We start from the raw sequence: 15,173 nt of genomic DNA on the forward strand, positions 1-15,173 counted from the left end.
AAATGATTAAAAAAAAACACTTGGTTCAATACTTTATATTCATCCTGTATAAAACGAATTTAAAAAGGAAACACTCAGCAGAATACTAATTTTTTGAGTTCGGCTTATAAATTTCTCTTTAAAATATTTTGTAATCGGATCATTTTTCTTAAACTTTCTAATTTTTAACTTGAACTGAAATTTTTAATCGAAAATTTGTGATTTGAAGAAAATATGTACAAATATGCAATATTTCCTAAAATACGCATTTTTTTATTTGGTTTACATTAATCAAAAAACATTAGATATACATAGAAAACTTACAATTTTGTTGATAACAAATATGCATTTTGCATATAATCCGAGCCTTAATTATTACTAAAAGATCGCTGAAATTAGGAAAATTTGGGGATTGCAACTGCATTACGGTTCTGCGAGTACATATCCGATTTTATCAGAAAAATAAACTTTCTCAAAACCGAGTGTTATAGAATTATCAAAAAATAAAATAAAATAAACAAAATCAAGATTATACAAGTTGAAACTTCGCTTTGTCGACAGGACCTTGCACCTCCAATTGTTTGAAAAACTTGTGATAAGTATTAGTACAGTTTTCTCTCTTAAAACAATTATTATCAAATTAAACAATCTTTTTTACAAGCTATGACTGTTACGCATTACTATAATTTTCTATGTTCAAATAATTTTTTAAAGTAAAATATTTACCGGATCCATTTCGAAGTATGCCAGTTCCCCTCCTGACAGTGCAATAACAACCTGTCTTTGGTTAATTGCACATTTAACTATGGTTTTCTTCCCCGGAGCTTTCCATTCATTTACACGTTTATCAGAACAAATATGTCGAATACCGCCTGGATACACCTAGAAGGTAAAAAGTAACAATTTACATTTCATTAAAAGAAGCCCCCTGTAGACAAGGTAATTACCTGAACTAAAGCATCGTCACTGAGAGCTGAACAAGACAAAGTTGGTGTCGTACCCAAAAACCCACTGTCTGTAACTTCCTCCACAGTTTCACCAATAGACAATACCAAAGTTGCGTTAACGAAAGACACAATAATATAAGCATCATATTCATCTGAAACAAATAAACCCCAAATGATAGTATTTAAAACAAAGAGCTTAGATAATACTAAGTTGTCATAAGAAAACTCAGTTATTAACTATAATCACAATGATTCAGTTGAAACACGGACAAAAAATATCATCACTGTTTCGTTTTAGTTTCCCGTTTTTTTTTCTTTCTTCCAACTCACCTTATTCCTGAAGAACGACAAGCAAACCAACCGCCATCTGAAATAAAAAGCAACTGGTGTTGAAAATCGTTCAACCACCAGGCTTTATTAGAAATTCATTCACAATGAATTTCATTAAAAAAAAAATTAAACAAAAAAGACTTACCGTCACTTCTCCTCTTAACAGTCCAGACGGCATTAGGACTGCCAGGAAGCTCAGACACAGCCATCTCGGACACTTCAAGACCATGCCGTAGAACCCTTAACGAAGACCTCGGACCTCTTCCACAAAGCATGTACAATTGAGGAGTGTCTTCACCTGCCAAATCGGCAACACGACAAGATAGAATAGGTGACAGCGACTCCATTTCGTCGACCAAAACCAAGTTACGAAGAGAACGAGGCGCGAAGAAGAAAGTGTCACCTTCTTCCAGAGGCATAGCGGAACTGAACTCTAATTCATCGTCGTCATCACCAAGATGGGCGATCTGATACAGGTAGCTGTAAAAAGTAAACTACTAAATGATTTTGCACACGGAATGACTTTATTTGATGAGTCTCCTTGAAATAAATTAAATTAAAAAGAGAAAACATTTCCTATTACATGTTATAATTATAGATATAACTTTCTTGACAACTTAAACTACAAAAGACTTAAAAGTAGACTTTTACTTATGTCATTTAAACACAAAAGTGTTACTTTTTTGACGTTTATGGAAAATGTATCTTCTTGATTCACTCCATAACACCACAGAAATGCGACGGAGGCGACAAGAAGAAGTTTATCTTGCACAGAACGAAAACAGACAACCCACTGAATAGATGCCTGAACAGATCCATGCGTGTTTTTTATTTTACTCATGTAAAAACAATGATTGGAGCTCTATATTTTAAAATCTGGAAAATTTATCTTCTAAAGTTTTAGGTGCAAAAAAAGATCTTAAAAAAATAGGTCAAAATCATAGAGAAAAAAATGTTTTTTATTTAATATCTTTAATTTATAATATCTCAGATAATAATATATGTTTAATAAAAAATCAAATTCAGTATGCCCCCAGATTGAATTTGCAAAATGAAAACAAATGTATCAATGACTTTACACCAAAATTTCAAAAAAATCACATTTTTTGCTTAACCTGAAACGAACAAATCTGTAATTCATTATTCTGACTCAATGTTAAGAAAAAACATTAATTTTTCTATTGACGTAATAATTTTTGTTATTTAACTTGCGTAAACTTTTTTGCTTTCTCCAAAATCAAGAGAAAAATGAACTTTCACTGAGTCAGAATCATAATAAAGTTTTAATTACAAATTTGCAAGTTTCATAAAGCAAAATCATAATTTTCCTCCTAAAAACTCAATCCGGGTAAAGTTCCGGTATTAGAAATAAAGAAATAAATCCGGAGACATAAACTTCGTGCTGTAGCTATCGTCACGTTGACAACTGCGTTTTTAATGAGAAATTGGTCAGAAACTTTTGATTTCTGTGTAAAAGAAGAATCTGTGTTACCACTGAACTCTGCTAATAAATTCTGAGTCAGGTTTCACTATTTCATACGGGGAAGTGACAAAAGTGTCGATTTCTTTAGCTTGGAACTTTTCTATAGCCACACTGGAAACTAAATTGTAATTTTGCATTTAAGATAAATTTTAACTAAGTATTTATAAAAACTTGACAATTTTGTTTTTATCCAGGACACGGAAGTATTACTTTCGTAGTTAACAAGAACCTTGTATACAGAACTCGAGCACCAGAAAAAAATTTCAAGTAAGAACATGAAAAAAATGTTTAAAAAATTCTGTCAAAAAATTTTGACATTTGACATTTTTTATGTCTATTTAATGATACTGATAATCTTGTATATGTTTTTTTACAATTATTTAGGAGATATAAAAATTTTGCTAATAAAAGCCACAAATAACATAAAACAGAGTTACAATTTAGGATACAGCTTTCTTGTTTCCTCTTCTAATAGCCTGTAGCAAAAAAACTTGGAATATTATTTTTACAACAGAAATAAACAGTCAAAATGCAAAATTTAATCTCTCACAGCCTCGAAAATTTTGTAGTTTTTGTTGTTCGTGTTATCTTACCTTATACGACATTTTTCTCTGAGACGCACCCTGTATTCAACTTGCTAATTTTAAGTAAAAACCAAGTTGTTTTTTTTTTTCATAGTTTGGAAGATATTTGTTTTCTTGGTACAGACATATGCAATAGTTCTAATTTTACTAAATATTATTGTTAAAAAAATAATAATAAAGTTGAAAAAAATAAATAAAATTAAAAAAATCTAGTTGCATGGTGTCTATAAAAAATTGACGTTAGCAATAGTCGTATTAAAATGAAACAAAATAAATTAATCACACTAAATTAGATGTTGTTCTGATTTGTTATAGGTAATTAACATTGTCATTTTTTATTAAAAATTTGAAAAAATATTGGCTATATTTTCTTTCATTTGCTGCTTTTTGATAGTACAATAATGGCACTGTCTTATTTGACATCATGCAACTAAATTTTTTAAATTTTGTTTTTTTTTTAATTGGAATTATTTTAACATTTTTTCCACGTTCCTAGTATTGTACCTTACATGGTATTTTTCTCTGGGGCGCGAGTTTTGGCGCACCTGTATTTCACTGCAGTTGCGGCTGTAAAATCAAAATTACTTAAAGCAGAGAAGAAGAAAATATAAAGTGACAGAAAGGCGATAGCCCCAAAAAAGGTAAAAAAAATAATAAATAATTTGTGTTTAAAAACTTGGGAAATTATTAAAATTATGGTTTTAGGACAAAAACGACTATATTTGTCGTTTTATGATTTTAAGACACAAAAAAATTTGAGTACGAACTTTTTATCTGAAACGTTTAAAATTTTGGGTCTCGTCCACGGGCCTTAAATAGAAACCTAAAATCCAGTCTCTAATATGTTTTAATTGATCATATTTCAAAGTTAAAATGCATCTTTAAAAACAAATTAAAATATTGTAACTAACACAATCAAATAAATGAAATGTTACGATTTCCCGAGAATGTAAAGTTCTAATTTTAACAACGTTGTTTTAAACAATTTATTATTTAGAGATAATAAAAAGTAATAAGAAAAAGTAAACTTACTGATTGCCAAACTCCGAAGTGACGAATAAGAACCCAGTCTTCAAGACACACATGGCGGAAGCGACCGGAACCGTATCAAAATACTTCAACTTGATTTCAGTGACCATATCTTCATCCGTTTCGAGAGTGATTTTGAAGATGTCCCCTTGTTCCGTCTGTGCGAGGAAAAAGAACATCGACTTGGTTTTATGAGTGGCCGAACAGACAAAAATCATGCCTCTTTCCGGGTCATCCAAATCATTCCGTCTCCTTGGAATAGGACATCGAATATCATGTTGATCACCCAAATTCTTATAAGTTAAATAATTTTCAGAACAAATGAGCACTCCTGAGGGTCCATCATCACCTCCTGGAACCGTGACTAAGAAATTCGCGTGTTCTTCCAAAGGCTCCGAATATTTCCGCACCACGTGGTTGACCCCAAGATCCAACTCGTAGAAAGTCAACGTTTGTTGGGTCTTTTGTGCCGCTTCGCCCGTGGGGTCAGAATCGGCCTCCTCGTAGTCGATTTCGAGACACGCAAACATGGGGTTATCATAACCCACATCGACGCCGACCATGTGGTACACAAGAGTGTTGCTTTTGTGGGCTTCGAGGGGCGAGGAAATCGTCAAGCGGGCTTGGACGTCCCTATTTAAAATATAAGCGAGTTTTTGTTTCTCTACAGCCCCGATCATTACAGCCCGGCCTCGAGGATCGGTTGCGAGGTATTGGCCCGGGACGATTCGTCTCACCCCCGATTTACCGAATGTCTCTTGATGGACTTTCTCAAATGTGTTTTTAGATGGGATATATTCGAGAATAACGATTCTGCCAGAGTCGGAGCCAACGATAACGAAGTCTTTAGTGCCTCCGGTAAGGCGGAATGACATTAATGAGCGGACTACTCCGAATATTTCCACGGTTAAAATTGTGTGGACTTTGCCGGTGTTGGGGTCTGGTCGTAATACCTCCAAGCTTTTGCCACGTGATATGACAATTTCTTGCATTTTGGTACCGGAGAAATTGCCATGGATGGCGTGGGTGATGGCCGTAGCTCGTTGTAAGGTAATGTTGTATAAATACATTTTGGAGGTTTATCTAAAAAGAGAAAATGAGGTTATGGTATAACTGTACAAGGGTTTGAGTAAATGTGGGGCACTAAAACCAGGCTTTAGCTTTAAAAACTGCTTGAGCCAACGATGCGATGTGCCCCATAATATAGCACCCTTTACGACCTATACGTATACAATACATAGGTATAGGAGATACCAAGTGCATTTTTTTAAATTAATTTTTTTTAAGTATTTTTTTTTCAAATTACCCAAAAATATGTACTTTTAATTATTTATAAAGCTTCAGATGACATAAATTAATTACCTTGATCGTGGATGAGCTTCTTTTCTTCTGATTTTTCAAGAAATTTATTTTTCAACGATTTATTTACGTTTACGCGTGGGGTTCACATTGTGGCGTGGGTACTTGATTTGTTTGGGTGATTTTCCCCATAGCTCAATTACTTAAAACACAAATAATACTGCGCCTTTTGAGCTTTTTAATACATTATTTCATTAAAAAATGTATAAAACTATAAATGGCGACTGAACCGGCAAAACAACACCATGAAAAAGAGATGTGAGGATGGCACGTTACGTTACTGCGCTTGCGCTGTGCTATGCGTCTTGTGTTACGGTAACGAAAGCGCAAGATTTTTAAACCAATCAAACTATTTGGAGGGAATTTGAAAAAAATTATTGCTTTAACGAAACATTGGTACGTTATGTGGATTTAAGATAAATTGTCCCACTATAAATATAGAAGAAACCAAAGGAAACTTGAAAAAAATCAGGAAGGTCTTCCGTCACCTTAAGAAGTGAAGCCTGTATTTTATATTTTAATTGTTTATTTTTTACCGTATTGTATTTAGTACTAAAATAAATAAATATAAAAATTTTAATAATAACAATGCATACTTAGAGAAAATACGCTTAATCGATTGATGACTAATTTATCTGTGAAGGAGCAAAAATAGGCAACATATTATACATTTAATAAATTATTTTGTGTAAAGTATTAACTATTCTAAATTGAATAATCATAGCGTTGCTTGACTATCAGAAAAAAAAATTAAATTCTAAAGTCAAATGTATAATAATGGGAACAACAGCAAAATATTAACAAATTGTTGTATTATTGGTTGCCTAGTTATGAAATAAGGATGGAACAGATAAAATAATGGAACAAATAAAAATAAATGTATACGTATTATACTAGACAATAAAAATCTCAGTAGTTTTTTAAGCAAAAATAAAAAAAACACTTAAAGTAAACAAAGAATCAAGAAAAAGATAAAAAAAACTTAAGTAAAGAATATATCAAAGTTCTTCTCGTTTCGTGATTTGTAAAATAAACAATAAAAAAGTACCTAATGTTTCCAAAAAGGAAGTTATTCCATATTTTCAGTGGGTACTCTTATTATTTTACCTCCAATAAAAAATAGATAAAATGTAATACACTCTTGTTAGATTTTAAAGAAAAATGTAACGAAATTAAAATTAATGAATCTAAAATCGCAATAAAAAATTATGGCTTGTCTGTGTTGTTAGTAATATAGGCAAAGAGTTCAAAATAATGAAAAAAAAAACTCAACTGTTAAAAAACTAAATCGAAATTTTAAAATAAACAGTAATATGCAGAAAAAATAAGATAAAGACAAAATGCGCTTCTAGCGAAAATAACAAGGAAATGTGTATTTTTTATCTAAGGAAAAAGTATACAACGCAAAATTAAACACAAAACGTTAGATTTTTAATATTGTCTCGATTATTGTTTTCATTCAAAAAATAATTTTCTTTTAAGTCAATGCTCAAGCTTAAAATCGTGGTTTTTAAATAAAAAAATACGTTTTTATTACAAGTTTTATGAAATATCTAATTTCAAGAAAGAATACGCAATTTGTAAGATTTTTTTCTGTAAATATGTCATCACCTTGTACCTAGTTATTACTTATATTTTGTGTTGAGCAAATTTTGCAGAAAAAAATTTAAAGAAATCAACAGTTAATGAATTCGAAAATACTTTTTTGCTTCTATTTCTTCTAATACTTGTAATGGAATCACTAATCCTCTTACTGTAGAATTATTACAATTATTTAAGACACGCTATACCTTAATTTTTTTCGGTTCTTATAATTTAAGAGAAAAAAGCAAATCTTATTCTCTCAAAATACAGTGTTCCAAAACGAAATTAAAATTAGTGAAGATACGAGTAAAATCCCAATAAAAATTATGTTGTTAGTAATACCTACAGGCAAGGAGTTAAAAATGATGGAAAAAAACTCTCAACTGTTAAAAAACTAAATCGAAAATTAAAAATAAACAGTAATATGAAGGGAAAATAAGATCAAGACAAAAATGCGCTTCTACTGAAAATATCAAGGAAATATATATTTTTTTATCTAAGGAAAAAGTATACAACGCAAAATTAAACACAAGAAGTTAGATTTTATATTGTCTCGATTATTATTTTTCATTCAAAAAAATATTTTCTTTTAAGTCAATGCTCAAGCTTAAAATCGTGGTTTTTAAATAAAAAATACGTTATTATACCATTTTAGGTGCAAGTTTTATAAAATATCTAATTTCAAAAATTCGCAATTTATAAGATTTTTTTCTGTAAATATGTCATCACTCACCATGGGCGTCGTTTGACGCCCCCCCTGGAAGTTAGCCTAAGACATTTTTTTGAAATAAGTTTTATTCCGTCAGCGGTAAACTATTTTTTTTTCAATTTTGTTGTGAAAAGTAACCATTGTGATATGTCATTTTAGTTGTCAAATGTATTTAATTTTATCACTAGTTATAAAATATGACATTATTTTATCACTGGTGTTAAAAAGTGTGACATAAAGAAAACAAATAACACTATTTTCATAGCAACACCACGACCTAGTATGATTTTGGAAAATTATTGAAATCACAGATTTTAAATTCGAATTTGATGCCGATGCCTATGCTTTTCACAACCAAATTGGAAAAAATCTTGTATAAAACACGATTCAAAATGGCCGTTTTTTGCACACGTCTAGTAAAAAACACGCTCATTTTGCAACTTGTTTTTTTTAACATTTTGTTTTAACTTTTTTATCATAGACGATTTTGGTTGAGAAAAACGAAATTTAAAACTTTTATTTCTTTAATTTTTTTATTTCTATTGATTATTGTTTTTTGAATGTATTTTGAAAAAGTTTTTATTTTATGTTTTGATTTCCAAGTGTTACATTTTTCTTAGTATTTATTAGTTCGTGTTATTTACTGATTTGTGTTATTTTTTGCTTAACTTTTAAAATGTTTATATTATTTTAGCTGTTACACTTTTATACTCCAATTTATAGTTTTAGAGATTCCTGTCTTATGGTTTCATTTATAATTTCCGTTAGAAAAAATATGGTTTTATGTTTCTATTTTGTATAACATGTTTTTGTGTTTGTAATAAAATATGTACTTTTAAACTGCGACGAGGTTGCCCCTTTCTAAAAAAAATTGTAACGACGCCTATGTCACTCACCTTATAGTTACTTATTTTTTTGTGTTGAGCAATTTTGTAGACAAAAATTCAAAAAAATCAACAGTTAATGAATTCGAAAATACTTTTTTGCTTCTATTTCTTCTAATACTCGTAGTAATGGAATCACTTGTAGAATTATTTAAGACACGCTGTAGCTTCATTTTTTTCTGTTCTTATAATTTAAGAGAAAAAATCGAATCTTCATTCTCTCAAAATACAGAGTATTCCAAAACGTCAAATCAACTGTACCCAAACACAAACAAAGAAAAATAAGAAAATACAAAAAGTGTAACGAAATTAAAATTATTGAAGCTAAAAAAAAATGATGAAAAAAAAATTCTCAACTGTTAAGAAACTAAATCGAATATTAAAAATAAACAGTAATATGCTAAAAAGCAAATAAATTCGCAACAATAATAAAAAATATCATGTGATTCTACCGAAAATGTATTTTTCCAAACTAACGCAAAATTAAACACAAACATTGTTTTCATTCAAAAAATAAAAAATAATTTCTTTAATAAAGTATTTATTGTTACTGTGTTTAGGTTTATTTAGAACATTGTTTACAGTAGAAATAGAGGTAAGAATTTTCCAATACTGATATAGGCCGATGTCTCTAGTGGGTACAACACCTACGAAAACTTTTACGAACTTATAGTACTAATATATTCAAGGCGCAATTCCCTCATTTCGGTGCAATTTTCCGTATTTATCAAAAGAGGAACACTATCGGAAGACCCCCTCGAATTTTCTTTATCCTGTTGCTGTTCCTGATGCAAAACAACATTATCAATGGAACGCGGAACATGCATAATATTTGGAAGAAAAGCTTCGGCCTTAATGAAGATGTACCAATTCTGCAAAATCCAGAAGAGTAAAGAAAAATTCATCTAAACTTGCATTGTACCAACCAATAAACATGAAGTGACCGAATATACAATCGACATACTATTATTTTCGCTGTTACTCTCAAGAGCTAGGACTACAATGAACCACACTATATCATAACCGGTTTGAACCACACACATCAGTTTCAAGCAAGTTTTCGATTCCCTCAAACTGACCACTTCTTCATCACATTCCTGTTCTTTTAAAGCGTTTAATGACTCGGCTGAACTACTAAACTCTAATTTGGACAACTCTATGTTTATTTTTCTTATACCATTGAGCGAATAGATCGTTGTTACAACGATTAGGAGAGATATTGGAAGCATGTAGTTTATTATCATTCCTTTTTGAACCGACATGAAACAGAATCGTTTCGTTTCAAGACTGTTCGGCGACACTGTGTACGAAATCTAAAAACGGAAAAATTATCATAACACAGGGCGATAAAAAAAGTCATGACGTGACGATTTGACAAATAGTGAGACTAATCAAATGCACTAAAATATTTTCAAAAAGTCCACAAACTTTGAACAAAATATTTTTTTTTTCTAATTTAAATGAATTTAAAATACTTTAACTTTAAAAAATCATTACTCAATAACTGTTAGGCCAATTTTCTTCAAATAAAAACCATTCTAAAGGGATGGACTTGCCCTTTAGAATGATATACAATTTGAAATTTAATACTTGCGGACTTTTCTTCGAATAGTGTTCGAAGAAGTCGAAGTAAATCAAAATAATCTAAGAAAAACCCTACGAGTCATTTTTTTTTTTCATCATCACCATCGTGTATCTCTTTATTAGTTGAGATCCAAATTTTTTAAAGAATATACCGAGTAGTTTTCAAGATATGATTTTTTGAAGTTACGGTTTGCTAATCAAGCATATAGGAAAAATGTATGATAATCTTACTTTAAATTGCATTTTTCTAAAAGTATTTGTTTTAAGACTCTTCTTTTGCTTAAAAATGGTCAATTGCATCTTCTTTTTTCTAATTAGAATAAACAAAAACTGTTTGTTAACTTAAAACAAACAAAGCAAATAAAGAGTTTTTTTTGTTCTAAAAATGACCACTGATCATTGAGCAAAGAGTTTTTTCAAGTGTAATTCAGAAACCATCACATGTAATTCAGAATAGTCAATTTAGTTTCAGAAAGAGTAAATTGTAATTTAAATTAGTCAATTGTCTTTTAGAAAGTGTTAATTGTAATTCAGAAGAGTAAAATGAGTTTCAGAAACCATGAGATGTAATTCAGATTAGTTAATTTAATTTCAGAAAGCATAAATTGGAATTCAGATTAGTCAATTGTATTGCAGAAAGTAATACTTGTAATTCAGAAACCATTACATGTAATTCAGAACAGTAAACAAATTCAATTTCATGTTACATGTAATCCAGAAAATATCAATTGTAATTCAGATGAGTAACTTACTGTTATCTCAAAATGAAGTTTACATCAACACGTGTTATTTTATTTTCAGAATTAAAGAATTACATAAACTTGCCATTTTGCAAAATAAATAAGATATTTTATTTTCAAAGAAATTTTGGTAATGTAATTTTTAAATGAAAATAACGAATTCTGAATTACAATTGACAAATTCTCAATTACAAATGACAAACTCTGAATTATAACTAACAATTTCTGAAATACAATTGACTAATCTAAATTTCAATTTACGCTTTCTGAAGTTAAATTAATTAATCTAAATTACAGCTGATGGTTTCTGAAATTCAGTTTACGGTTCTGAATTACATTTAATTATTATATCTTACGCTTTCTGAATTACACTTGAAAAACCACATGTAATTCAGATTAGTCAATTTAGTTTCAGAAAGAAATTGTAATTTAGATTAGTCAATTGTCTTTCAGAAAGTGTTAATTGTAATTCAGAAGAGTAAAATGAGTTTCAGAAACCATGAGATGTAATTCAGATTAGTTAATTTAATTTCAGAAAGAATAAACTGGAACTCAGATTAGTCAATTGTATTTCATAAAGTAATACTTGTAATTCAGAAACCATTACATGTAATTCAGAACAGTAAATAAATTCAATTTCATGTTACATGTAATCCAGAAAAATATCAAATATAATTCAGATGAGTAACTTACTGTTATCTCAAAATGAAGTTTACACATAAACACGAATTATTTTATTTTCAGAAATAAAGAATTACATAAACTTGGTATTTTACAAAATAAATAAGATATTTTATTTTCAAAGAAATTTTGGTAATGTAATTTTAGAATGAAAATAACGAATTCTGAATTACAATTGTCGAATTCTCAATTACAAATGACAAACTATGAATTATAACTAACACTTTCTGAAATACAATTGACTAATCTGAATTTCAATTTACGCTTTCTGAAGTTAAATTAATTAATCTGAATTACATCTGATGGTTTCTGAAATTCAGTTTACGGTTCTGAATTACAATTAATATTTTCTGAAATACAATTGACTAATGTAAATTACAATTAAAGTTTTCTGAAATGTATCTTACGCTTTCTGAATTACACTTGAAAAAGGTGTAGATCCTCTTTGCTCAATGATCATTTTTAGAACAAAAAACTCTCTATTTGCTTTGTTTGTTTTAAGTAAACAAACAGTTTTTGTTTATTCTAAATAGAACAAAGAAAGTGCAATTGACCATTTTTAAGCAAAAAAGTCTTAAAACAAATACTTTTATAAAAATGCAATTTTAAGTAAGATTAACATGCATTTCTCCTATATGGCGCAATGCTTGATTAATAAACCTTAACTTCAAAAAATCATATCTTAAAAACTACTCGGTATATTATTTTAAAAATTTGGTTTTCAACTAATAAAGGGATGCTCTACACGATGGTGATGATGAAAAAAAATACTCGGAGGGTTTTTCTTAGATTATTTCGATTTACTTCAAACTTCTTCAAACACTGTTCGAAGAAGAAAAAAAAAAAAAGAAGAAAGTCCGCAAATATTAAATTCAAATAATCTTTATTTGAAGAAAATCGGCCTAATTGTTATTGAGTAATGATTTTTTAAAGTTAAAGTATTTTAAATTCATTTAAACTAGAAAAAAAAATTTAGTAATTGAACTTTTGAATTTTTTTAGTGCATTTGATTTATCTCACAAAACAAAATAATATATAATTCGTCAAGGTGTGATAATTAATACTCACGAGACTAAAAACAAGTGGTGTCCCATAACCCACCGAAAGAAAATACTTATTTTTTGGGACACCACTACTCGAAAATCGCTTGTAGATGTAGTAACAATACAAGAACATCCAAAAGGCTGTAAGTAAGTGTAAGTAATGCAAGAAAAAGGCTACCAACAAGCACTTAAGTGAGTTTTTCGCCTGCAAAAAAAAATATATATTTCTCAAATTGTGGAAAACCAACACCCTCACATAAACTCCCAACATGAAGAGCAAATTGGAGAGGGAAAACGAGCACATTGTGTGCAAAAACAAGCTTTTCGTTTCCTTTTTCCTAAGAGTTTTTTTGAGTAGAACGAAACAAATTGTTAAAAGTTGAGCTGCGCAACTGATGACTGAGCCCACGATGATGACTTGGGGTCCATAACTGTTATTTTTACTGTTATGTGAGCCATAATAAACGTACATTAAGTTGTCAATAAAATCGTGGTCTTTTAAATCCGTGTCGGAGAGGGAATCATCGGGGAGTTCAACATTGGGGAGCACATCAACAGAATCTAAATTTTCAGGATTTGGTAAAAGAAACTCCGAATTGATGGAATCGTTCGTTTCGTAGTCATAATTCATGTAATAATCGTCGTCGACGGTGCGCTTTAAAGTCATATTTGTCATGCCTGCAATGATTTTTCACAAAAGAAGGAAAGGAATTAACACTTTTTACTTTTTTTACTTACATTCTGCAGTTAACAAACAAAAACTACCCACTAGACATTTCACAATGTTCATAACAAAATTCGGGGAGCAAAAATCGGGAGTTCATCCATGGGGATGCTGCGTTTTGTAAGACAGTCAAGGGGTGGACGTGGGTGTGGAAGGAAAGTGTTTAAAAATTAGAAGGGTTGTTGTATTTCTAGGGTCTAGAGTTGGTCACACCAAACAAAGCTTAAAACACGAATTGGGATTGTTATCAAAACGCAATTGGGGGAATGTGGAAGCGCAAGCGCTTTGTTTCGATCGATATAGCTGTTTGGTTCGTTTAAAAACTTTACACTGTTTTTATAGAAAAAATAATTATAACTGATGGTCATTTTCGTATCTCGCTTAGGAAAAATAAAATACCTACCTCATTTTATATTTTTAAAATCTATGCGTTTAGCTGAGATGTATGAAGGGTGACACGATAGGGTTATTTTCGGTTTGAAAAAAAACACCCCTAAATTTTTTTTTCATGCAATGCAACTTGGTTTATGTCATATAGTAGGGTTTCGAATGAAGAAGAGAATGCCATAATAAAAATCGAGATATTATAAAAAATTTAAGTCAAAATAATTTTTTTTGGTGTCAATTAAATAACTTTGAACAACTTTTAAGGTTAAAATTGCGTAATTTATAAAATTTTCGCCCAACCAAAAACTAAGGGTAAGTTTTACTTTTGATCCTAAATCAAATTATAATGGGCCCAGAGCGCGACCGTAAAAATGGAGCTAAAAAAAATTGGGGTTAACTTGATGTGACCCCTTTTTTAAAATTTTTGTCGAATTTTGGTCTATTTTTGGTTCCCGGACCAGTCTATTGCTAATAACTCCGAAATTATTGGCATCGTTGGAAAGCAAATTTAATTTTCTATCATACAGAGTGTGTCAGAACTTGCGTCCCAGAGAAAAATTTCGAGTAAGATAAGATACCAAGAACAAAATTTTTTTTTATTTCAATTTTCAAAAAATTTTTACATTTATTTTTTGACATTTTTTTATGTTTATTTCGTCGTCTGCGTTGCTTGACAGTAATAAAAAGTCTATCCAATGGCAAAAAATGTCCGCGCTCCAATGGAATCTGTATACTTTGGTTTGAAACCTTGATACATTTTTGTATACAAAAATTTACTTTTGTGTCTTATGGGTTGTACCAGTGTTGCCAGATCAAAAACATAAAATTCGTCACATACAAGTTGAAAGATTCGCCAAATTTTCGTCAAATTACGTTTTGTATGGCTACATCTCGCAAAAAAACGCAGTTTTCAGCTTAAAAATCCGCTTAAACTCTTGAAAAAAGCAAAAATGGCATGGATTTCGGCTTAATTCTGTGATTTTTAGGTTTGTTTTCAACAAAATTTTGCGAAATAATTGCGTTTCTAGCTGAAAAACGTGGTAAATGTTCGAGAGATGCAAAAATATTATAATTTTAGAGTTAATTTCTTAGTTTGTTTTAGGAAAATCTTGTGAAAAGTACAAAA

At 30.0% G+C, this 15,173-nt stretch overlaps 2 protein-coding genes across 3 annotated transcripts in view; both read right to left on the reverse strand.

Moving 5' to 3' along the window:
* Positions 1-5,996, reverse strand: part of LOC123016088 (splicing factor 3B subunit 3) — a 12,106-nt gene extending 6,110 nt beyond the window's left edge. The window contains exons 1-5 of one of the 2 annotated variants that reach the window (XM_044416319.1): positions 5,715-5,992; positions 4,356-5,435; positions 1,402-1,736; positions 927-1,078; positions 706-861 (exon numbers count right to left, since the gene is read on the reverse strand). In XM_044416319.1, coding sequence (XP_044272254.1) covers positions 706-861; positions 927-1,078; positions 1,402-1,736; positions 4,356-5,422 — 1,710 coding nt within the window. In that variant the 5' untranslated portion in view covers positions 5,423-5,435; positions 5,715-5,992. Of the gene's footprint in view, positions 1-705; positions 862-926; positions 1,079-1,256; positions 1,294-1,401; positions 1,737-4,355; positions 5,436-5,714 lie in introns of those variants that run through there. The other variant, XM_044416328.1, reaches the window with a different exon arrangement.
* Positions 5,997-9,441: 3,445 nt separating this feature from the next.
* On the reverse strand, positions 9,442-13,886 carry LOC123004846 (adhesion G protein-coupled receptor E5-like). The gene is made up of 5 exons (XM_044398323.1): positions 13,675-13,886; positions 13,193-13,614; positions 12,962-13,141; positions 9,815-10,201; positions 9,442-9,760 (listed from the first exon to the last, which is right to left on the reverse strand). Exons 1-5 carry the CDS (start codon positions 13,724-13,726, stop codon positions 9,548-9,550), a joined length of 1,254 nt encoding a protein of 417 aa, XP_044254258.1. The 5' UTR covers positions 13,727-13,886; the 3' UTR covers positions 9,442-9,547.
* Positions 13,887-15,173: the final 1,287 nt, after the last annotated feature.

Source organism: Tribolium madens, unplaced genomic scaffold (assembly GCF_015345945.1).
Source record: "Tribolium madens isolate multiple individuals breed KSU strain unplaced genomic scaffold, Tmad_KSU_1.1 Scaffold_11;HRSCAF=98;Tcas5.2_LG3b, whole genome shotgun sequence".
NCBI lineage: Eukaryota > Metazoa > Arthropoda > Insecta > Coleoptera > Tenebrionidae > Tribolium > Tribolium madens.

Bases quoted from the DNA above. Each gene is read 5' to 3' on its own strand.
- LOC123004846 (XM_044398323.1), bottom strand. From the start codon at position 13,726: ATGAACATTGTGAAATGTCTAGTGGGTAGTTTTTGTTTGTTAACTGCA. The intron at 13,615-13,674 runs GTAAGTAAAAAA...AAATCATTGCAG, and splicing joins TTGTTTGTTAACTGCAGAAT to GCATGACAAATATGACTTTA. The intron at 13,142-13,192 runs GTGAGGGTGTTG...TTTTTTTTGCAG, and splicing joins TCTTCATGTTGGGAGTTTAT to GCGAAAAACTCACTTAAGTG.